At 40.1% G+C, this 25,335-nt stretch overlaps 1 protein-coding gene across 1 annotated transcript in view; it reads left to right on the top strand.

Moving 5' to 3' along the window:
* ADAMTSL3 (ADAMTS like 3) overlaps window positions 1-25,335 on the top strand; it is a 196,897-nt gene that overhangs the window by 163,087 nt on the left and 8,475 nt on the right. The window contains exons 17-26 of the mRNA XM_087972611.1: window positions 1,131-1,260; window positions 1,483-1,675; window positions 3,969-4,148; window positions 4,920-5,073; window positions 11,544-12,618; window positions 15,459-15,577; window positions 16,588-16,716; window positions 22,198-22,383; window positions 23,388-23,501; window positions 24,444-24,656. Coding sequence (XP_087828737.1) covers window positions 1,131-1,260; window positions 1,483-1,675; window positions 3,969-4,148; window positions 4,920-5,073; window positions 11,544-12,618; window positions 15,459-15,577; window positions 16,588-16,716; window positions 22,198-22,383; window positions 23,388-23,501; window positions 24,444-24,656 — 2,493 coding nt within the window. The remainder of the gene's footprint in view (window positions 1-1,130; window positions 1,261-1,482; window positions 1,676-3,968; window positions 4,149-4,919; window positions 5,074-11,543; window positions 12,619-15,458; window positions 15,578-16,587; window positions 16,717-22,197; window positions 22,384-23,387; window positions 23,502-24,443; window positions 24,657-25,335) is intronic.

Raw genomic sequence — 25,335 nt, 5'->3', positions numbered from 1 at the left:
CAGGTGGGGTGAGTGGGGCAAGTTCCTCCCTCTGCCCTTTCCCCCCCTCCCCTCATACCTCTTGTTGTTCACAATGCAAATGACACAAGCATTGTGTTCCCATGGGCCAAGTAGGCAGCACAGCCTTGTATTCCTGGATTAATTGCTTTGGGGGATGCTTTGGGGGTGACATTTCTCTGTGGAACACCAGTGGTCCCCAGCTCACTGGTTGGTGACCATGTTCTAGTCCAATCCCGTGCTCACAGAGGAAACCTTATACTATTTGAGACAGGAGACAGTAAACACAACTTCAGACAGCATTCTACTAATTAATTGTCCTCATTGTTTGGAAGTTTCTCCTTAATTCCAGGTTGCTTCTCTCCTTGATTAGTTTCCATCCGTTGTTTCTTGTCCTGCCCTTGGAAAATAAGTTGACCCCCCCCCCCTTTGTGGCAGCCCCTCAAATACTGGAATACTGCTATCATGTCCCCTAGTTATTTTTTCCCCTCTAGATTAGTTAAACCTAAATCCTGCAGCCGTTCTTCATATGTTTTAGTCTCCAAGCCTTTAATCATCTTAGTTGCTCTGTTTTTGCATTTTTTCCAAAGTCTCAACATCTTTTTTGTAATGTGGTGACCAAAACTGGATGCAGTAAAAGTGACTGTGTATTACTGCAGACTCTTATCTTTCTTTCTTTTTTTTAAAAAAAATATCTAGCTATCAAAAATTTAAGAAGGTTCAGAAAAATTCGTGAATAGGTTCAGAGAAGGATGAAAAGAATGAACGAGGATTGGCCAGTAGGTCCAATAAGGATAAATTGAGGGGAATGGGCTTGGGAAGTGATGAAACTCTTCAAAGGACTAGGAAGGTGTCTTGCAGAATGCAACCAAGTCCTGCTCTTCATTGCTCCAGATTTCAGTTCTTGGAATAATCTTACATTGCAGCAGGCAAAATCTGGCTGTTTTTGGAGTCTAAATTAAGAGTAGATGAACAATAGAACTGTGGATCAAATAACCAGGCAATTGGAGCAGGTAACATGGAAGTATAAACCTTCACCTAAATTATGGCTGAAGAATGTATATATTGAAATATTTTTCTGTACTCCTCTGTTGTAAAAGATCTGAGCTTGTTGATTTGTTTTACAAACCTAGGGACTCAGGAAGCCATTGCTGTCTGCTTGCATGAAGAGACAAAACAAACTGTAAATGATAGCCTGTGTGACAGCTCGAAGAGACCTCCACCAATGAGCCATGTGTGCAATACAAGGCTTTGTCCCCCAAGGTAGGACGTGGTCAATGCCTTTGTAAAGGGATGATGAAAGTTTATTAGTGGAAGATATCCTGTGTGGTGCATAGCGTTTGGCTAAAATAAGAGTCCTCCACTGTTTTTATTCTTCTGTTTTGCTCTTTGTTGGATGGGGGTGGGATCATTTCACAAAACATTCCTCTTGCTGTTGATGGTGTGGCTTGCTTAGGGCTCTGATGTCATCATATCTTGGAACAGATGGCAAGTAGGACCTTGGAGACAATGTACTGCCACTTGTGGCGTTGGCATCCAGACAAGGGAGGTGCACTGTCAGCAACCTGGAGGGTCTGTTGATGGACTTGAAAGCTGCAAAGAACCAAAGCCTCATTCTTTACAAGCATGCAACCAGCTTGACTGCCCCCCACTTTGGCATGTTGAAGAATGGCAACAGGTAAGATGGTCTGCCAAGTACAAAGATTGGAAGATACCTCCAGTTGAGTTAGATTAATGAGAAGCCATTGATCATGCAATGTTCTGGATTGTCCCTTCTGCCAATATGTTGGACTGAAAGTCTTAACTATTGAGTCTGGTTCATATGAATATACAATCACTAGTAAGGTTGCATCACATGAGCAATGATACATTTGTCAACGTAAGGTGAAGAAATGGGATTGCATAGATGAAGGGTTTTCTCTGTGTGTAAGAGGTTAGGCCTGAATCCTTCTCTCTGCCGTAGCATTGCTGTAAATGGCTCTCTAGAGCTGATCACAGCTCCTGGTGGCTTCATGGCCACTTCTAAATAGCTTTCCTGGCAGAAAACTTTCCTGGTTTTTCCCCCCAATTTCCCAATTTAAGTTTTATTAGCCCAGAAATTTTCTAATAATCTCCCATGCAAGTACTAACCAGCAAAGATGGATAATACCTGGTGAGAAGCAATCCGTATCGTATTTTATCCCATGAGTGGGAATTAATAAAGAAGAGGAGGTCACTCTGTCCTAAGTTATAAGATGAGAAATAATCAATCGATTTGTTAAGATAAGAATTTATGAGACTGTAGTTGCCTGGGAATTGTCAGAGCAGAAGATTCTCCTTGGTTTTTCTGGGTAAATATGCCCTTGAGTCAAGCTTGGCTCATGTTGACTTTGTGGATTGTCCATGGAGTTTTAGAGTCAGAATTACCGGTATGAAAGTGGTTTCCCACTGCATTTCCCAGGATGCTGGACTTCATAATTTAGCCTGCAGCTTAGGAGTTCATCCTGGTCTCCCTTCCAAGTAGTAACCAGGTCAGATCCTGCTTGGCCTCTGAGTCCACACAATATTAGAATAGAATAGAATAACAGAATTGGAAGGGACCTTGGAGGTCTTCTAGTCCAACCCCCTGCTTAGGCAGGAAACCCTACACCACTTCAGACAAATGGTTGCCCAATCTCTTCTTAAAAACTTCCAGTGTTGGAGCATTCACAACTTCTGGACGCAAGTTGTTCCACTGATTAATTGTTCTAACTGTCAGGAAATTTCTCCTTAGTTCTAGGTTGCTTCTCTCCTTGATTAGTTTCCACCCATTGCTTCTTGTCCTGCCCTCAGGAGCTTTGGAGAATAACTTGACTGCCCCTTCTTTGGGGCAGCCCCTGAGATATTGGAAGACAGCTATCATGTCTCCCCTAGTCCTTCTCTTCATCAGACTAGACATACCCAGTTCTAGCAATCATGCTCTATATGTTTTATCCTCGAGTCTAGTCCTCTAATCATCTTTGTTGCTCTTCTCTGCAGTCTTTCTAGAGTCTCAACATCTTTTTTACATCGTGGTGACCAAAACATATTATGTTGTGTTGTGTTGTGTTGTGTTGTGTTGTGTTGTGTTGTGTTGTGTTGTATTGTATTGTATTGTATTGTATTGTATTATTATATTATATTATATTATTATATTATATTATATTATTATATTATATTATTATATTATATTATATTATATCATTATATTATATTATATTATATTATATTATATTATATTATATTATATTATATTATATTATATTATATTATATTATATTATATTATATTATATTATATTATATTATATTATTATATTATATTATATTATATTATATTATATTATATTATATTATATTATATATTATATATATATTATATTATATTATTATTATTATATTATATTATATTATATTATATTATATTATATTATATTATATTATATTATATTATATTATATTATATATTATATTATATTATTATATTATATTATATTATATTATATTATATTATATTATATTATATTATATTATATATATTATATTATATTATATTATATTATATTATATTATATTATATTATATTATATTATATTATATTATATTATATTATATTATATATTATATTATATATATTATATTATATTATATTATATTATATTATATTATATTATAACAGTATTACATTACATTACATTACATTACATTACATTACATTATGACAGGTGCTACTGAGACAATATTTCCATAAGATCTTTTTAAGAGTATTAGTAACTAATAATATTAGTTTACTCATGAAATCCTCTACCTGTGTCATGAAAGGCAATATGAAGCAAATCCTATCTGGTTCCAGCATAAGCCTGGCCTAAAGAAAATGATGGCAATGTTCTGGGCATGAGCTCCAGGCTGAATCATCTGTACAGGGAAAAGCATGGCCAGGTCTGAGATGTTGATGGCTGCCTTTCTTCTCCTTAGTGCTCCCAGACCTGTGGAGGTGGCACCCAGAATCGCAAGGTGACCTGCCAGCAGCTGTTGATGGATGGAAGCTTTCTGAAACCCAGTCATGAGAAGTGCCCTGAACCTCGATTGCCCAGTTCCAGAGCCTGTGCAAAAATAGACTGTCCTCCTCAGCTGGTGGTGGGACCCTGGTCTAGGGTGTGTAGCTTAAAATAAGAGTGCTTTTTAAAAATTTATTTATGTCTCTCTCCTCCCCTTTCTCTCCCCTTTCCCCCTCCCTCTCTCCATTCCCTCCTTCTCTTTCCTCCTCCTTCTCCCCTTCCCCCTCTCCTTCCTTCCTTCCTTCCCATTTCCCATTTCCCTTCCCCTTTCTTTTTCCCTTCCCCACTCTCTGTGTTAAATTGATTTTTACCGACAAAGAAATAAAGGGAGTAAAAATAAATTTAACACAAAATCAGTTTGCTGTGAAAGTGACTGCCTCCAAAGGCTCCTGGATTGGGGCTGAAAGGCAAAATCGGAAGCAGTATGCTCTGTCCCAAATTCTTCCCCTCTCTCCTTCTCCTTCCTCTTCCTCTTTATCCTGTCCTCCCTCCCTTCCTCTTTCCCTTCTCCTTCCCCCTCTCTTTCTTCTTCCCCTTCCCCTCTCTCCTTCTCCTTTCCCTTCCTTTTCTCCTTCTCCTTTCTCCTGTCCTCCCTCCCTCCTCCCTTCCTCTTCCCCTTCCCTTCTCTCCTTCCCCTTTCTCCTGTCCTTCTTTCTTTCTTCTCTCCCTCCCTTCCTCTCCCCCTTCTCCTTCCCCTTTCTCCTGTCCTCCCTCTCTTCTCCTTCCCCCTTTCCCGTTCCCCGTTCATTCCTGATCCAGTGCTCTCTAAGTCAATCCAATGAAAGCACAGCCCTTTGAGAACGAGGTGGGGTCTGCCTCATTTTTATTTAAAGCTGGCACCTTTTGATTCACATCCTTCCTTCTGCAGTGCTCCGTAAGCTGTGGGGTTGGCACACAAAGAAGGAAAGCCACCTGCCAAAAGCGCACGGCCAGAGGCCAACATCTGGCATTAAATGGATCTCTGTGCAGAAGCTTTCCAGCATCCCAGCTTGTCAGGCCTTGCCACAGGAATGCCTGCAGAGGTAAGCGATGTTCTTTGACCATGTTTGTGAAGGGAAAAAGTCCCCAGCTTCAAAAACATTCCATTTACCCCAAGATGTAACCCACGTGCCAAACCTTCCCATTAAGAATCCGTGGCATATCCTACTATCCCAGGATTGCAAAGTGCCCTTAATTTGTGTGTGTGGGGGGGGGGGAGGGGGGAACCAGTAAAGTATGAGGTCTCCATCAACTATCTGCAATTTTTAACAACCCCTTGAACACTTTTCTTTGTGGATCTGGTGTTGATTTTTCCACAGCAACTATTGTTCCTCGGCCATGGGATCGCTTCCTATCTTTTGTACTACTTTCGGCAAAACAACTCTTAACATTTTGCCGAAAGCATTAGAATGATGAAAAATGAAAAAATAACCCCATCTCTATTCGCCCAGATTCCCTCTAGATTGGCTTTAAACACCTGCTCTTTTTACCTGCAAATTGAATAATAATAATAATAATAATAATAATAATAATAATAATCATAATCATAATCATAATCATAATCATAATCATAATCATAATCATAATCATAATCATCATAATCATAATAATAATCATAATAATAATCATAATAATAATAATAATCATAATAATAATAATAATAATAATAATAATAATAACAATCATCATCATCATCATCATCATCATCATCAATTTCACAGTTGTGATTTTCCCCTGCCTTTCTTTAAAAGCAATTCCTGGAGGGCGACCATCTTGATTTTGTGGGTTTTTCCATGTTGACTTTTCTATTTCGAGAAATACAGTTCACCCTTTTTATTTTGACCAATTCTTCTGCTATAAAAATTATAGATCAAAAGCAGGTGTGTTGCTTCTCTGTCTTGCTCAATAAAAATCGGATGAAAAAAGCTTATTTGCTTTCTCAGTTAGGGCTGTATTAAGGAAAATGGCGCGTTTGAAGACTCCATGATTGAGGAAACAGAAGGATACCTCAATTTGGAAGCATGATTACACTAGATTTAGAGTATAAGATACCTTTTAGTTTTGCACAACACATGGAGCTTGTTCCAGGGAAGGGTTAGAGTGCCCTACGTGCATGAAACTCACCATTATTTCTGCTACCTGGTTTGCTCCTCCTTTGACCTTGACTATTAGGGTTTGCTTCTTCTGTTATGCTTGTTAGCATCCATGAGCTCTTCCTGCTCTGTTCTTCATCCCTGCCTTTATCATCTTCTCTGCATGTGCCTTACCAACAATTCTGATTGGTCTTTAATACAGTTAGTCCTCGATTTATGACAATTCATTTAGTGACTGTTCAAAGTTACAACGGCACTGAAAAAAAGTGACTTAGGACTGTTTTTCACATGAGTGTTGCACCATCCCCAGGGTCACATGATCAAATTTGACAACTGACTCATATTTATGACAGTTACAATGTCCTGGGGTCGTGTGATCCCCTTTTGTGACCTTCTTGCAAGCAAAGTCAGTGGGGAAACCAGAAATTTAACCACCGTGTTACTAACTTAACAACTGCAGTGATTCACTTAACAAACTGTAGCATGAGAAGTTGTAAAATGGGGCAAAAATTCATTTGACAAACATTTCATTTAGCAACAAAAATGTTGGGCTCAATTGTAGTCTTAAGTAGTAGGATAACAGAGTTGGAAGGGACCTTGGAGGTCTTCTAGTCCAACCCCTGTTTAGGAAGGAAACCATTTCAGACAAATGGTTATCCAATCTCTTCTTAAAAACTTCCAGTATTGGAGCATGCACAACTTCTGGAGGCAAGTTGTTCCACTGATTAATTGTTCTCACAGTCAGGAAATGTCTCCTTAATTATAAGTTGCTTCTCCCCTTGATTAGTTTCCATTCATTGCATCTTGTCCTGCCCTCGGGTGCTTTGGAGAATAGCTTGACTCCCTCTTCTTTGGGGCATGTTGAGGTATTCCCCGTTAGGAGAATGAGTGCATTCAGGGAAACATAGTGAGAGTGGTGATGAATAACACACAACCAGCACACAGATACACTGAATAGTAAAATGTAACTTTTACTTCCTGTAAACGGGTAAACAAAGTCCAACAAACAGTCCAAATCATAGGCGGTTAAAGCAGTTAGTATTCAAATAATCAGTCCAGGGATAATCCAAAAATGAAGTCCTTTTCTTTACCAGTATCACAAACAAAGTTCAGTAAACGGAGTTTGCAAATAGTTGCAAGACTCACAGCAATTCAAGCAGAATGACGATCAGGCAAAAGGCAAAAGGAAAGCAAAGGAAATGCAAAAAATAACAAACCAGGTTTCTGGCTCCATCTTATGGCTGTTGGAGGAACCTCAGCCAATTACAATTACAACATTCTCTTAAAGATACAACAGTATTAAATGACTATCCTGGTTTATATATTGCCAACCCAACTGTTAGGTGACTATCATTCCTAACAGGGCAGCCCCTGAGACTACCTACTATTCTGATTGCATGAAGATAACCAGAGCTCTGGGTTTAGATTAATTAAAAATATTGGCATAAGCGTCAAGAGGTCACAATGTTTTGACTGCAAAGATGCAATAGCAATCAGCATTCGACAGCCAACTACATTGTCCATCCCATAATAATTAGTTTAGCCTATCAGAGGACATATTTCTTATCCCCATTTTGTAACCAGTCGAAAAATAGGCTGTTGGCAAGTTGAAATGTAAGTAACTCTAGTACATCAATTAAAAGTAAATCAAAGCATGACAAATCATGTTAGACCAGGTCAGTTCCTAATAATATACAGTAATCACTAAGGATTCTTGTAAGGATCAATCAGGACCTCGGATAGCCTCCAGTGAATTTACCTGGTGAGTGTACAAAGTAAATTGTTTCAGCAGGACTAGAGTCATCTGAAGCCATCTCGAACAGGTGGGCACGGCCTCACCTTCAATTTTCTTTACCCAACTAGAAGCTGACTGCAATTCTTAAAGCTTTCATGTCTGTTTGCATAGCTGAAGAAAATGAAACCAGAATCTGAGGATGATAAGCCATGTCCTCAGCCCAGGAAAATAGAAAAGACAAAGAAAAGAGAGGTTATTCTTCTGAAACAGCTCCATAACCTCTGTTATTATACTGTTGTGAATTACTAAAAGCCATGGTGGTGCAGTGGTTAGAGTGCAGTACTGCAGGCTACTTCTGTTGACTGCTGGCTGACTGCAATTTGCCAGTTCAAATCTCACCAGGCTCCAGGTTGACTCAGCCTTCCGCTCTTCCAAGGTGAGTAAAATGAGGACCCAGATTGTTGGGGGCAATAGGCTGACTCTGTAAACCGCTTAGAGATGGCTGTAAAGTACTATAAAGCAGTATATAAGTCCAAATGCTTTTGCTATTTCTGGGATCAGCTGCTGTGATGTAAGAAGACTTTTACTATGTTTTTGACTGAATCTAGTACCTGTATGATACATATCAGGATCAACAATAGATTTCAGTTTCCTAACTTCATGTAGCTTAACTTGGCTACTAGACTTCTACTTAGCAAAGAGGTCATAGGTGATAGTAAATTACATGTCTCAGGGTTGGCTTCATATGGGTTAGCCAGACATGTTGCTCCTAATAAATCTTTTGGATTCTTTTGAAGCTTGGCTCGAGGGTCATGATTTAATTAGGGCAATGGTTGGAACCCTGTCACTTAGATTTATATTCCACTTCACAGTGCTTTACAGCCCTCTCTAAGCAGTTTACATAGTCAGCATCTTGCTCCCAACAATCTGGGTCCTCATTTTACCCACCTCGGAAGGATTGAAGGCTGAGTCAACCTTGAGCCTGGTGAGACTCGAACTATCAAACTGCTGGCAGCCAGCAGTCAGCGGAATTAGCTTGCATTCTAACCACTGAACCACCGTAGCTCTACACTTGGCTGAAGCCTCTCAGATACATGACAAAGAATAATTAGGGAAGAACTTTTATTGCAATCTAGAATGAAGCCACATTCTATGGTGGTTTGCCTTCTCTCAGCCTGAGGCTGCAGTTTCTTCTTGTATCCGTGTTTGTTTAAAGCCATTGATTCTTCCACCTTGCCAACTTTTCAACACACTCCTTGCCCTGGGCTTCATGACCCTGAAGTTGATTTTTTGTTGATATAGCTGACATCTCTGGCCTGAGAAGTACTGGCTCTTGACTTCTTTCTCACACCACACGTATTATTTGTGCACCCTCTATATTTTGAATCTGTGTATATAGAAATGAGAAGCATATATTATATGTCCTCCATTTAAAAAGTGGGTCTTGATATGGACTGGAATATAAGAAGCTGTCTGCTTGGTTGGGAAAACCCTGTGTATGTGTGTGTTTATATAATGCAGGAACTGGCTATGGCTAGTCTAGAGAAAAAAAAGGATTAGGGGATGACATGATAGCAGTGTTCCAATGTCTAAGGGGCTGCCACAAAGAAGGGGTCAACTTATTTTCCAAAGCACCAGAAGACAAGACAAGAAACAATGGATGGAAACTAATCAAGGAGAGAAGCAACCTCTCTAGAACGTCTTGCCTTCAGAAGTTGTGGGTGCTTTTTCACTGGAGGTTTTTAAGAAGAGACTGGACAGGCACTTGCCTGGAATGATATAGGGTCTCCTGCTTGAGCAGTGGGTTAGACTAGAAGACCTCCAAGGTCCCTTCCAACTCTATTCTGATTGATTGATTGATTTCAAACAGGGGTTTTGAGCTTAAAGCAATTCGTAGAATTTAAACAGTAAGGCAAATTTCTACTGAGCTATTTATCAGGCAGAAGGTCTGGTTCAAAAAATAGGAGTAAATGTTTGCTATCAATAGTTTGAAAATCTGAACATTGACCCTAAGAATATGTTGCAATATTAGTTTGGCAGGAAACATAGAGTCCCAATGGAAGCATTTATTTGGTTTTAATGACTATTGCTGGGTGCTTAGCTTAATTCCTCAACATTGTATTAAAAGCAACCCATCCAACAAAGTAAGACTTGAAATCATTATTGATATATTCATAACATGAAACTTCTTTTTGAGACTTTATTGCCTGGTGAACATGCCAAGATCCTGAGGTTCAAAAAAAATAATATTTTAAACGAAGCTCCATGGACTTACAGGAATGTCCTTGGCGGAGTATTTCATGAAATATTTCTGAGCTGCATATATATCTGAATTTATTTAATTATGGATATTTGTATGGCAGCGTGTCTAATCAGCAGAGTGTTTTGGTGGAGAGTGATGTTAAAGAAACCTTGTCAAGTTCCGTTGTATGTTATGAGGATTATAAACCAAAAAAGCAACCAAAAAAAAAAAGAATATTTATTCTGATGGTTCAGAAACGTGTTTTGAAAAGGAAAGGAGGCCTAAAGAAACTGTCACATAAGATCAGTTTCTATGTGGTTTATATTAAACATTGTCTACAGCCAAGATACACAATGAGCTTCAAGTTTCAGCTATCGTTCAAGCTCCATTTCTAGGGTGCAGCTCACTACTGAGTATCCACATATAGGGAGGCTGGTCTAGAACACTTGTTCATGGTATCCTAATTTTCACAAAGACAGTTGTTAAGAAAAATGCACATTTCCTCCTGTTCCTTTATGCAACCCTCTTTCTCTCTTGCGTTGTAGAAGTTGGTGTATTGTACAAGTAATCCTTAACTTACAACAGTTTGTTTAGTGACCATTCAAAGTTACAATGGCACTGAAAAACATGTGGCCATTTTTCCCAGTTATGACCTTTGCAGCATCCCCATGATCATGGGAATCAAAAATTTGGATGCTTGGCAACAGGTTCATATTTATGACCGTTGCTGTGTCCCAAGGTCACAGTTCATGCAGAAGCCAGATTCACTTAACAACTGGGTTACTAACTTATCAATTGCAGTGATTCACTTAACAACCATGACAAGAAAGGTTGTAAAGTGGGGCAATACTCACTTAAGAAATGTCTCACTTAACAACAGCAATTTTGGGCTCAGTTGTGGTCATAGGTCAAGGACTACCTGTATTAGGATTCTTTCCTGCTAAATTATTGCTTCATTGATGCATTGCTGACTTTAAAGTCTGATTGACCTTCCCAATAACAATTTGAGATTGGAATATTAGCATCCCAAGCTCAGCTCTCTAGCTCTCAGCTCTCTAGAATCCATCCAGTCGGTCTGAAACATTTCTAGGTAAACTGAGTTTCCAGCCTTTAAAGATGAATAAATGACACAGTGAAAATAGCAATGGCGCTTAGGTTTATATACTGCTTTAACAGTGCTTTATAGCCCCCTCTAAGCGGTTTTACAGAGTGAGCCTCTTGCCCCCAACAATCTGGCTCCTCATTTTACCCACCTTGGAAGGAGGGAAGGCTGAATCAACCTTGAGCCTGGTGAGATTTGAACTGCCAAATTGCAGGCAGCCGGCAGTCAGCAGAAGTAGCGTGCAGTACTGCGTTCTAACCACTGCACCACCACAGCTCATGCAAAATGCAAAACAGTGATGAAAACATATACCTGTTCTCAGTATACCTTTGCAATTTCAGATCTCAAAGAAGAAAAGAAATCCAGACTTTTTGACAAGCCACAGATACTTGGTATCCATAAAGTCTATATTCAGACAAGGCAAGAGAAGCGCATTAATTTCACTGTTGGGAGCCGGGCTTATTTACTTCCCAAAACATCTGTCATCATCAGGTGTCCTGTTCGGAGATTCCAAAAGATGCTTATCCAGTGGGAGAAAGATGGGCAGCCACTCCAGATTTCTAAACATCTTGGTGTCACCAAATCAGGGTCTCTCAAGATCAATAATCTTGAAGCTTCAGATATTGGAGTGTATAAGTGTCTTGCAGGATCTGCCCAGGAGATCTTTGTTCTAAAACTCATTGGCACAAGCAACAGGCTCCTGGAACCTGCCACCAGTAGAAAAGAGGCAGGTGAGACCACAGACCACAATGAATCCAACAGCTTTGGAGCAAAATGGCACCAAATAAATCAGATGTGGCAGTTGTGGAGCCAGAAAAGTCAACAATATCTGCGCGATGAACAAGTCAACGACCAGCCTGCCTTAGAACATCTGAAAACGCAGAGAAGGAGTTCAGAAGAAGGACGCAACGCTCACAAATTCACCACCCAGCAACTCAATGCTGTGGCTTTACCCAACGCTTACAGTATGGATATGGACCATTTCGATGGGCTGATTAAAAATTTGAGCCATTTTATTGAAGCTGGAGAAATTAGCAATGATTTGGCTTCCCGCTTTGTCTACCAACTGATTGCTGAATTAGCGAAACCGCCTCAGTCTGCTCCTGAAAAGCAGAAAGAGCCTGAAAATGAGAAGCTCCCTGCCGGGAAACTTGACAAATCCCAAAGAGTGACAGATAATCTCAGCACAAAAACTGTAGGCGACCCAGTAGCGAGAAACTCAACAGAGGCTATTATTGTCAAGCCACAAGGAGGACCAGAAGTTTATACAAATGAAAATGTAACTCTGCAACTGGAGGGTACCTTTTTTTTAACCAAGAATGTCAGCACAATAAATTTGCTCTGTGCAACTGCTGGAGTTAGCAATCTTAAATATACTTGGACCAAAGATGGAATGCCATTGAAGCCTGTTGAGAAGTAAGTAACATTAAATATTTCAGCCATTCTGTGCTCGCCTAAATGATTTTTGTTATATCACATAATATGTGATTATATTGTAGACAGAACGGGATCTTTGTGAAAATCCTTAAATTTTAAGCTTTGTGTTTTGCCTTTAAGCTTCAAGGCCTTTAAAACGATCTTAGGAGCCATCTTAAACTCCCATATTATGTCTTGGATTGATCTCTTCTTGTTCAGGATGCTTAATTACTGGCAGAATTGATTTTCCCTTTACTTCTCCTCTTATTGGGGTGGTGTGGTGGCTCAGTGGTTAAGACGCTGGGCTTGTCTACTGAAAAGCCAGCAACCCAGGTTCGAGACCCAAGCACTATGCGACAGGGTGAGCTCCCATCCTCATCCCGGCTTCCTGCCAACCTAGCAGTTTGAACACATGCAAATGCAAGTAGATAAAGAAGTACCATTTTGGTGGGAAGGTTACAGCCCTCCATGAGGTCATGCTGACCATATGACTATGGAAATGTCTTCAGACAGCGCTGGCTCAATGGCCTTGAAACAGAAATGAGCACTGGCACCCAAAAGTGACAACAACTAATGGAGTAAAATCTGCAGGGATTCCTTTACCTTTTTCCCTCCTCTCCTCTTATTATGAAATTCCCTGTTTGTCTTTCTGGCTTTCTTTTAGCCCTCCCCTAAACCAGTATTTCAACTGAATACCACCCTTGGCTCACTTATAAATCAAAGACAAATATTTTGGACACTGAATATTAAACAGGTCAAGCTGACTTTATTGCAGAATTCCCAGATGTTTCTAGTAGTTGCTGGTCTGCCAGATATGTGGCACGCAGTGTTTTGTGGCTAGTTTAAAGGGCGTAAGGGTATATTTAAGATAAGGCACACAAAGATCCTAGGGGGTTATATTTACACTTGAGCACTGATGAACATACCAAATGAGCTACATCAGTCTTACAAGCAAGTATCTCTCTGTCCCATTTGGAAAGCTTACTCCCAATTGTGGGGGTTGATTAATTTGACGCATTGTTTATTTAGCACTCACTGTTGTGAATCCTTTATTTATATATGGGAGTCTCTAAGCTGACATTGGCTGATTTCAAAGGTGCTTGGATGGGCAAATCCCTAGGATATTCCAGTGGTACAGCACAGAATAGCATTTTCAAAGGAGTGACTAACAAACCGTTTCAGCATTCTTGCTGCAACAACAACAGAACAGATCCATGTCATCACCAGACATCAAAGTTGAGAGTAACAATAGGATAATAATTGACTTTGAAAGTCTGCCGAAACCTAAACCTTTCTGCCAGGTTAGGCTCCATGTACACATTGAATTATACAGTTTAAAACCAAAAGGGCAGATAAAGAATTGATGCCAAAAGTATAAAAAGGAAAAGGCAAGCTAGTTTTTTTGGCAAGATTCGGAGCTTCTGGTGCAGAACTGTTTTCTGAAAACCTGGCCAGGTGGCACACTGAACAAACTTTCAGTAAGGCCAGAGGACACGCAACATTAAAGCAACAAGGAAGACATGTAGAACCATGCTGATTCACAGGCACACTTTCCCTTAATGAATACAATGAGTATGCCTCTTGTTTGAGAAGCAAACTCCATAACAAAGTGCATGTTTGGTCTTGTACATATTTTCCTGGTGATCCAGGACAACTGCAATAGTGATGTGGAGACAGAAGGTTCTATTCGTTACACCCAAAGGTGCTTTTCTCAGACACCCAAAGTTGCTTTTTCAGGAGGCAACTGGACTTCCTTGTTTTTTTTTCTTTTGAAGATGTTTCACTTCTCATCCGAGAAGCTTCTTCAGCTCTGACAAGATTACTGGGGAATGGAAGGATTTATATTCCTTGCAGACAGCTGGTCATTTGCATCTTTTCAGAGGGTTGTAAATGACCAGCTGTCCAGAGGTGGTGTTTGGTAGGTTCTGACCAGTTCTGGAGAACTGGTAGTGGAAATTTTGAGTAGTTCGGAGAACCGGCAAATCCCACCTCTGACTGGCCCCGCCCCCATCTATTCTCTGCCTCCCATTGAGTCCCAGCTGATCGGCTGGGTCCTTTGTTGCCCCACACAGGAGAACGGAGCTGGAAAGCAGGTTAGTGGGGTGAGGAGGGAATGGGGATTTTGCAATATCCTTCCACTGCCATGCCCACCAAGCCACGTCCACCAAGTCATGCCATGCCCACCGAACCGGTAGTAAAAATTTTGAATCCCACCACTGCAGCTGTCTACAGGGAATATAAATCCTTCCATTCCCCACTATTCTGTCAGAGCTGAAGAAGCTTCTTGGATGAGAAGGGAAATGTCTTCAAAACAAAAAACAAGAAGGTCCAGTTGCCTCCAGAAAAAAGCACCTTTGGGACAACTATGACCTGATGGATGACTGAGAATCTCTACAAACTTTTAGTTGCCCGGACAGTTTGTGGAGAACAGTGGAGGAAATCCTTGCCTTGGTTCATTTAGTGATTATTCATAGTTACAACACCATTACGGCCTTTCCACCATCCCTATGATCACAAGATCAAAATTCAGGTGCTTGGCAATGGGTTCATATTTATGACAGTTGTTGTATCCCGGCGTTATGCGATACCTTTTTGTGACCTTCTGACCAGCAAAGGCAATGGGGAAGCCAGATTCACTTAATAACTGGAGTTGCTAACTTAATCAACTGCAGTGATTCACTTAACAACCATGGCAAAAAAAAGTCATAAAATGGGGGCAACATTCCCTTAACAAATGTCTCACTTAACTGCAGAAAATATGGGGTCGGTTGTGGTTGTAAGTCAAGGACTGCCTGGATTCACTTCTATTGATTGAATCTTATCCTTTAAACATTTTGCAGGGTGACTTTCAAAGCTGATGGCAAAGTCCAGATTTTGAACCCGACTGAGAAAGAAATGGGGGTGTATCGTTGCACAGCGGACAATGAACTTTTTCAAGACATGGCACTGTTTTACGCAGGTAATACTGATGCTGAAATTTGCAAATTAGTTTATTTATTTATTTATTTGATTTGTCAATCGCTTGCAAGATAATAGATATAAGAATAAACATGAGTAAGAATACAGGAAATAGGTATGAATAAATGGGGACAATAGGACAGGGACGGTAGGCATGACTGTGCACTTACGCACGCCCCTTACAGACCTCTTAGGTACTGGGTGAGGTCAATAGTGCATAGTTTAAGGTTAAAGTTTTGGGGGTTTGAGAATGTAACAACAGAGTCAGGTAGTGCATTCCAGGCAGGGACCACTCTGTTGCTGAAGTCTTACTTTCTGCAATCAAGTTTGGAGTGGTTTGCATTGAGTTTATATATGTTGTGTGCTCTTGTATTGTTGCGGCTGAAGCTGAAGTAGTCATTGACCAGTAGGACATTGTAGGAGATAATTTTGTGTACTACACTTAAGTCCAACTGTAGGCGGCGTAGTTCAAGGTTGTCGAAGCCCAAAATTTCAAGCCTGGTGATATAAGGTATTCTGTTGCGAGCAGAGGAGTGTAGTACTCTTTTTGTGAAATACTTCTGGACTCACTCAATTGTATTAATGTTGATTGTATTATTGATCATCAATCATCTCTCAATAAGACATAGACTTGTTCGATGATAATGAATTGGATTGCTGTTTTTTTGTATCTGCGAAATACCAACTTGCAGAACGATAAAAGAAATTATTACTATTAGTAAAAGGAAAATGGGAAAATAACTCTTGGGGAAGGTTTGTAAACCCTCATTTTTGTCTTAAATGAAAAGTGAGGGGATTTGCAGGCAACATTTCCCCCCAAAGGTCTGTAAACATTCCTTTCTGAAGTTCGGTAGTTACCATAATTTGAGAGGGAAAACTTGCAGAGGGATGAAAATAAGCCAAAATAGAGCAACTGTCTCCAGCTAAATTTCTGTCTGTGACACCACATAATTCCATCCTGAGGGACTCTTCAGGGACTAATTCCACTCTCTGCTGATTCTCCCTTTGCAGAAGCTCCCGCTATACTGTCATCTGAAAAAAATATTGCCAGTTTTCAGCTTCGGAATCTGTCTGTCTCTGTTGGAGGTACAATCCTAGCGAGAACGGGGACGAATATTCTGCTGGAATGTCCAGTCAAAGGTAAGGCTAAATCACCTGAATTGTCAGAAGTTGTGGGCACTCTATCACAGGAGGTTTTCAAGAAGAGACTGGACAGGTATTGGCCTGGAAATCAGTGGTGGAATTCAAAATTTGTTACTACTGGTTCTGTGGGCATGGTGTGGTGGGCGTGGCATGCCATGGCGTGGCTTTGTGGGCATGGCAGAAGGATAGTGGAGGTAGTGTAGATAGGAGAAGGATACTGTAAAATCCCCATTCCCTCCCCACCCCACTAACCTGCTTTCCAGCTCCATTCTCCTGTGCAGGGCAGCAAAAGAAGACCCAGCTGATCAGCTGGGACTCAATGGGAGGCAGAGAAGAGATGGGCATGATGTGGCTTGGTGGGCGTGGCTTGGTGGGCATGGCAGGGGAAGGTTACTGTAAAATCCCCATTCCTTCCCCACCCCACTAACCTACTTTCCAGCTCCATTCTCCTGTGCAGGGCAACAAAAGGAGACCCAGCCGATCAGCTGGGACTCAAGAGGCAGAGAAGAGATTGGGGCGGGGCCAGTCAGAGGTGGGATTTGACGGTTCTCTGTACTACTCAAAATTTCTGCTAACGGTTCTCCAGAATTGGTCAGAACTTGCTGAATACCACCTCTGCCTGGAATGGTGTAGGTTCTCCTGCTTGGACAGGTGGTTGGGCGAGAAGTCTTCCAAGTTCTCTTCCAACCTCATTATTCTATTCTTCTTTATTCCTTTTCCACATATCACTTCCCATTCATTCCGGGCCAGCATTGACAAGTAATCCATCATACCTTTTGGGCAGTCAACAGAATGTGCTAAAGTCTGGAGAAATGAATGGGAACACATGCATTTTTATGATACCTCTTCTATTTAAAATGTGTTTCGGTTTAAGGAGCTGCAGATAGGTGCCACGATTGGTTGCACACTCACACATCCCAAAGTGGCCTTTGGATTCTAAATCCAGAGCAGCGCACAGCCCTGTAAACTGGTACATGTAAAGACCTCCAAGAACTTCATACAAGGCATGTGTCATTGGCTTGAAAAAGGACTTGTACAGTTTGATGAATATCCTAGAAGCACATTTGGCAATGTTATCCTCCACAAAGGTTGGCAGGCCCAGGAGGCAGGCAATTCTAGCATAGAAATTAATTTGAGACATAGGACACGAATAGGCAGTGTTTTCATTCATATGGATTGACCAGTTCGAATTGGGGCATTGATGCCTACACAGCTATTTTACATGTATTAGAAGTTTTGGTGAACTAATATACACTTTTACAGTAATCTCAACCTCTTCCCCAACATTCATGAGCAAAATCACAATGAATAAAAAGAGAAAGCAACAGGCATTTCTCCTCCTACCTTGTTACCCTTTGCATCTGCTACTATTGGATTTAATGACCTTACTAAGCAAATATACTTTTTTTTCTAGCTGAATACTTTGCCACCATCAATGGCATATGATATATTTTGAAATGCATGAGTTGATCATCCATATTGTTTCTGTTTTTTTTCCCTCTGAACTTGAAGACTTCTTCCTTCTGTAAAGGACCTTGGAATACTCACCTCTAATGATCTAAGTGCTAGAGCCCACTGCAACTACATAGCCAAAAAGGCATTAAGAGTTGTTAACCTAATCCTACGTAGCTTTTTCTCTGGTAATATCACACTACTAACCAGAGCATACAAAACATTTGCTAGACCAATACTCGAATACAGTTCATCAGTCTGGAACCCACATTACGTATCTGATATTAGCACAATTGAGAAAGTCCAGAAATATTTCACAAGAAGAGTTCTCCACTCCTCTACTCGTTGTAGAATACCTTATGCCACCAGACTTGAAATTCTAGAACTAGAAAACCTTGAATTACGCCGTCTTCGGTCTGACTTAAGCATGGTATATAAAATCATACTTTGCAATGTCCTACCTGTCAATGAATACTTCAGCTCCAACCATAACAACACAAGAGCACACAATAGATACAAACTCAAAGTTAACCGCACCAAACTTGATTGCAGGAAATACGACTTCAGCAATAGAGTGGTCAATGTCTGGAATACTCTACCCGACTCTGTAGTTTCTTCCCCAAACCCCAAAAACTTTAACCTTAGACTGTCTACTATTGACCTCACCCCTTTCCTAAGAGGTCTGTAGGGGGTGTGCATAAGCGCACCAACGTGCCTACCGTCCCTGTCCTATTGTTTCTCTTATTCTTTCATTTTTCTTATATTTTTTCTTTCATTTTTCTTATATGTACCCATTTCATGTATTCACAACTATGTATACACTTATACTTATTATCTTGTAAACAATTGGCAAATCAAATAAATAAATAAATAAAATAATAAAATACAGAGATTCAAGACCAAACAAGCCGGCAATACAATTTCACTGTTAAGTTTGTAGAACATGACTGCCATCCTGTGTGTGTTTATCTGGGAGCAAGCACTTGTTTTGATTTGTCTCTGGTTGTACTGAAGCAGAAAAGATTTTATAGAAATGCTATTATTACTTTCAAATGTAGCAGGCACACAGGCCGTAGACAATGTTAAAAGAGGTTTTTGTTAAGGAAAAGTAGATTCCTTAACTGGCTTACAGCCAATTGCTTTTATTTTACAACTGTACCATGTATGTAATTTATTGCATGTGTTTTTTGTGGGGGGAAAAGGTGATCCTTAAATTGGAAGATTGCCTTAATATAACTAAACTAAAAAAATTACTGAAAATTGAGGTCCTTATTAGAGCTACCTATGCTTTCAAAATAATTTAGAATAAGTGCTTTGGAGCATTTGCAGTAACAACTTTCTGCTCTTTGTTAAAGCAATCCTGTTTTTGAAGTTTCTTTAAGAATCTGCAGAAAAATGTGGGTGCTTCATATACAGATCGCGAACCCATCTTCGGGTGGCAACCAAACAGCCACGGTGATTTTCTCTGCTGTTCTGACCAAGGCTTGCTGAGACCATAATTAAGCACGCGCTTAGTCCAAACAACTCTTGTTTTATTTCAATGCTGGGAATCATGTTCATTTCCAGCCCATAATGTGTCTCAAACTGTCTCTCAAGATAAGCACCCACTTTTCTCCTTTGAATTGCTGCCAACAACTAAAGTGCCAAATTAACTGTAAAAAAACAATGAAAGTACAAAGTCCACACAGAGCTTCAAGGTTTAATCTGAACAGAGCAAAGTCATTTCTCTACCTTTGCACTTCCTTTATATCTTAGGGGAAAGGCAATTACCTCCCAGAACTTACTCCCGAGTTGCCCCTTTTGTCTTAACTGTCCTTGCCTTCTGGCAGTTCTGCGCACACACGCACTGGGAACAGGCTCCCCTTGTTCCTCTGCCTTGCTACTGCCAGATTTTGGAGGCTCAGGAGGCAGCATCTCACTCCCAGATGGCCCTGGCCCCATCTCTGCATCAGACGCAGGACCCTCATCCGAGTCCTCCCCAGAATCCCGGACTGGTCCCCGTTCTTCCCCGATTCCGCTGCCGTCTGCACAGGCTGCTGGCGAACCACAACATGATGATTGCACAGTCCTGGGTCAAATAATCCCTTTTTGTGACTTTCTGACAAGCAAAGTCAATGGGGAAGCCAGGTTCACTTAACATCTGTATTACCAACTTAATAGCCGTCGTGATTCACTTAACGATGGTGGCAAGAAAGATCATAAAATGGGGCAAAACTCATTTAACTACTGTCTCACTTAGCAACAGAAATTTTGGGCTCAATTGTGGTCGTAGATTAGGACTACCTGTATAATATCCATGATGTATCATACGGTATATAAAATATCTATATTGAGACACACACACACATATTATATTTATTATATTATATTATATTATATTATATTATATTATATTATATTATATTATATTATATTATTATATTATATTATATTATATTATTATATTATATTATTATATTATATTATATTAATTATTATATTATATTATATTATATTATATTATATTATATTATATTATATTATAGTGTGTGTGTGTGTATGTATATATATATATATATATATATATATATATATATATATATATATATATATATATATATATATATATATATATATATATATATATATATTGTCCATGTTGTACCAGGCGTAGTCCACCATCTACTGGTGAAAGAAGATGACTGCATTCTTTAATATGCATATGTTGTTGTTCTTGTGTTGTTTGACTGTCCCGCTAGTTTAATTAAGTTTACTTTATTGTCATTGCACCTTGTACAATGAAATTAACTGCCATCTTCAGTGTAGATTATGACTATGAAAATAAACACAAACACACATCCTTCATATTCTATACCAGGGGTCTTCAAACTTGACAGCTTTCAGACTTGTGGACTTCAACTCCCAGAATTCCTCCTCCAGTCAAGTTAGCTCAGGAATTCTGGGAATTGAAGTTCACAAGTCTTAAACTTACCAAGTTTGAAGAATCTTGTTCTATATATTGAATTGAAAACCCTTGGTATTGCATTAATATTGCACTATACAGTAGAATTCAATAGAACGTCCTTCTTAGGCTTAGATATTTAACGTCCCTACTTAAAAGATCCCAGATCCCATGAGAGGTTGAGGTGGTGGGATGCTTTAAATCAGAAAGATGATTCAGTTGGAATGCATCTTGTTGATGTTCCAAGCTCTGTAAAGGACCTTGGAATGCTCATCTCTAATGATCTAAGTGCTAGAGCCCACCGTAACTACATAGCCAAAAAGGCATTAAGAGTTGTTAACCTAATCCTACGTAGCTTTTTCTCTGGTAATATCACACTACTAACTAGAGCATACAAAACATTTGCTAGACCAATACTCGAATACAGCTCATCAGTCTGGAACCAACATTATGTATCTGATATTAGCACAGTTGAGAAAGTCCAGAAATATTTCACAAGAAGAGTTCTCCACTCCTCTACTCGTTGTAGAATACCTTATGCTACCAGACTTGAAATTCTAGATCTAGAAAACCATGAATTATGCCGTCTTCGGTCTGATCTAAGTATAGTATATAAAATCATACACTGCAATGTCCTACCTGTCAATGAATACTTCAGCTTCAACCATAACAACACAAGAGCACACAATAGATACAAACTCAAGGTTAACCGCACCAAACTTGATTGCAGGAAATACGACTTCAGCAGCAGAGTGGTCAATGTCTGGAATCCTCTACCTGACTCTGTGGTTTCTTCCCCAAACCCCAAAAACTTTAACCTTAGACTGTCTACTATTGACCTCACCCCTTTCCTAAGAGGTCTGTAAGAGGCGTGCATAAACACACCAACGTGCCTACCGTCCCTGTCCTATTGTTTCTTTTATTTTTCTTATATGTACCCATTTCATGTATTCATAACTATGTATATACTTATACCTATTATCTTGTAAGCAATTGACAAATCAAATCAAATCAAATCAATCCATCAATAAATAAATAAATAAATAAATATTAACCTTTAAATATGTTTTGCATTTGCCTCCCAGGTATTCCCCAACCTGAGGTCCTGTGGTTCAAAAACGAGAGCTCTTCAAGAAGTTCTGTTTTCCCCATAGCTAACAGTTCCTTCTTGTTCCTGGGCAATGTTTCGGGCAAAGATACTGGCATTTACAGTTGTATGGCTACCAATGCTGTGGGACATGCTACAGCAGCCACTGTTCTTCATTTGGCTGGTAAGTATAAAGTTGGGTCAGTGGCATCATTGGGCAGCCTATGGGAAGGGCCACTTGTCTTCTTTCAATCAGCATTTCTCCATTGACCTCAGTGAGTCATTGCTGACACATGCAATGAAACTCCAGGCACATAGATACGTCCTTACTTTGCCTTTATGATTTTTTTTATAATCAACTCAGCATGGCAAACATATCTAATACTTCTTCTTTCTCCTATTTTGCCCAAAACAACAAGCCTAGGAGGTGGGTTGGGCTGAGTGAGAGGGGTAGGCGTTCACCCAACTGGCTTTCATGCCTAAGATGGAACTAGAACTCACTGTCTTCTAGTGGTTGGCCCAAAGTCATCCAGCTAGCTTTCATGGTTAAGGTGGAATTAGAACACACGGTCTCCCAGTTTGTAACCTGGTGCATTAACCACTAGACCAAATACCCATCACATACCCATCTGCTGAAAGCAGATTTTAACAGCATGAATATACAGGTGGTAGGGTAGAGTAGCTATGACCATTCCCCTGCCTGCAGATGGGCTTCACCATCATAGTGAGAATAGTGGACTGAAGAAGTACATCATACTTAAGTAGCTAGTAGAGGAGGCATGGATAAGTGCACTAATATGCCTATTGTCCCTGTTATTGTATTTTTATTCTTTTATTCTTATTCTCGTTTTTGTTAAATAAATCCTTCAAACCTGAATAGCCTCTCCTTGGTTTAATATCTGGGAAACCCCGGGCTGTAATTTAGCAATAGCAATAGCATTTAGACTTATATACCGCTTCACAATGCTTTACACCCCTCTCTAAGCAGTTTATAGAGTCAACCTATGGCCCCCAAAAATATATGTCCTCATTTTACCCACCTTGGAAGGATGGAAGGCTGAGTCAACCTGGAGCTTGCTGAGATTTGAACTGCCAAACTGCAGGCAGCCGGCAAGCAGCCAAAGTAGCCTGCAGTACTGCACTCTAACCACTGTACCACGACGGTAATAATTTCCTCCATCATTATAGGACGAAGAAAACCCCACAATGGATCATCTACTAACAGTAAAAGAAAACGTGTTTTCATGGCATCTGGAATTGGTACCAACATTACGGTGGCTGCGGGTGATACATTACGAATAGGTATGGTCCCAAATATCAACTCTGCCCTGAAACAACGGGTGGCAGGGAAGGGATCATTCTTGTTTCATTCATGTCATATCTGCGGTTATTTCAGAGTCGCTGTATTTCTGGCTCTAGGAGGTCCAAAAATGGCAGCCAAGGAACTCAACTGTGCAGGAATATAGCATTGAATATCTCAGGGTGAATTATGGCCAAAAAGTTACACAGCAAGGAGAGGGGAAAATGGGGACAAGAAGAGAGCAGAATAAAAAGCCCATTTTTTTTAAAATCTTCTTAATTGTGGTTGGCTTTGGTTCATGATGCAGTGGCATGGCTGGCTGGGGAATTCTGGGAGTTTAAATCCCACAGATCTTTAAAGTTGCCAAGATTGGATACTGCTGCTATAGAGGTTTCCATTACCCTTCTCCTCCTAGCTCTGAAAAAGAATCCATGGGGGACCTTGAAATGGGGTAGCTACTTTGGAGACACCACAGTGGTGGGATTCAAATTTTTTTACTACTGGTTCTTTGGGCATGGCTTGGTGAGTGTGGCGTGGCTTGGTAGGCATGGCAGGGGAAGGACACTACAAAATCTCCATTCCCTCCCCACTCCTGGGGAAAGGTTACTGCGAAATCTCATTCCTTCCCCACCCCACTAACCTGCTTTCCAGCTCTGTTCTCCTGTGCAGGGCTACCAAAGAAGACCCAGCCGATCAGCTGGGACTCAATGGGAGGCAGAGAAGAGATGGGGTTGGCGGGGCCAGTCAGAGGTGGGATTTGCCGGTTCTCCAAACTACTCAAAATTTCCGCTACCGGTTCTCCAGAACTGGTCAGAACCTGCTCTGAGACACCATCATCTTGTTTGGAAAGGGGCACCTAAGAATAACAAAATTCTTTATTCTGCAAGCAAGTTTTAGATGTTCTGAGGGAAAAAGGGGGCTAAAAATGCCTTTTGTTTTTCTAGGTTGTCCCGTCTATCCTAGCGCAAATAACACCATTCGCTGGTTTGCTGGAAATCAACCCATAGAAGAGGCTTCAAGCTTCAGGCACAAGACCCTGGTCGGGGGACGCATCCTTGAATTCATTGTTGCATCTGACCAGTTTTCTGGACGATACAAGTGCTGGGCTTCCTCACATGTCAAGCCATTGTCTGTCTGGGTAAATGTCAAGAAGGAAGGTTTGTTGAAAGATCCCCAATAACATTTTTATATTTTCATTTTTGTTTAAATGTTTGGTACTTCCTACTTCTTGACTCTTGACAAATGTATCTTTTCTTTTTATGTACACTGAGAGCATTTGCACCAAGACAAATTCCTTGTGTGCCCAATCACACTTGACCAATAAAGAATTCTAATTCTAATTACAATTTAAGGTGGGGGTGGAGAACTATGGCCCCTTTATGACTCGTGGACTCCCAGAATTCCTGAGCCAGTCATGCTGGCTGGGGAATTCTGGGAGTTGAAGTCCACAGTTCCTAAAAAGGGCCCTAGTTCCCCAACTCCTGATTTAAGACTGTGAAGATCTGGCTCTTCCCTTAAGCATTGGACTAGGATGGTGGTTGAGCTGGAGGATCTTGATCTGGCATCTGAGGGAAGGACAGATTTATGTCAATCTTGTTTTTAATTGCTTGTTGTACACCGTCTAGAATCATTGTATGAGATGGGTAGTCATATAAGTTCTGTAAATCAGCCAATCAATCAATCAATCAATCAATCAGTACAATTTTTATTAATGAATTTCATGCTGCTATGTTTATGTTTTCCTTGTTTTTCCTTTAATTTTCTTATAATTTAACAAGCCAACAAGTAAACTTCTCATATTGGACAACATAGAATTATAATAAATAATACATAAAA

This window comes from Notechis scutatus, chromosome 11 (assembly GCF_049901735.1).
Source record: "Notechis scutatus isolate UNSWTSFEM ecotype Mainland chromosome 11, rNotScu1.2, whole genome shotgun sequence".
Taxonomy (NCBI): Eukaryota; Metazoa; Chordata; class Lepidosauria; order Squamata; family Elapidae; genus Notechis; species Notechis scutatus.
Note: the sequence above shows the minus strand (reverse complement) of the source record. Positions and strands in the feature narration are given on the sequence as shown.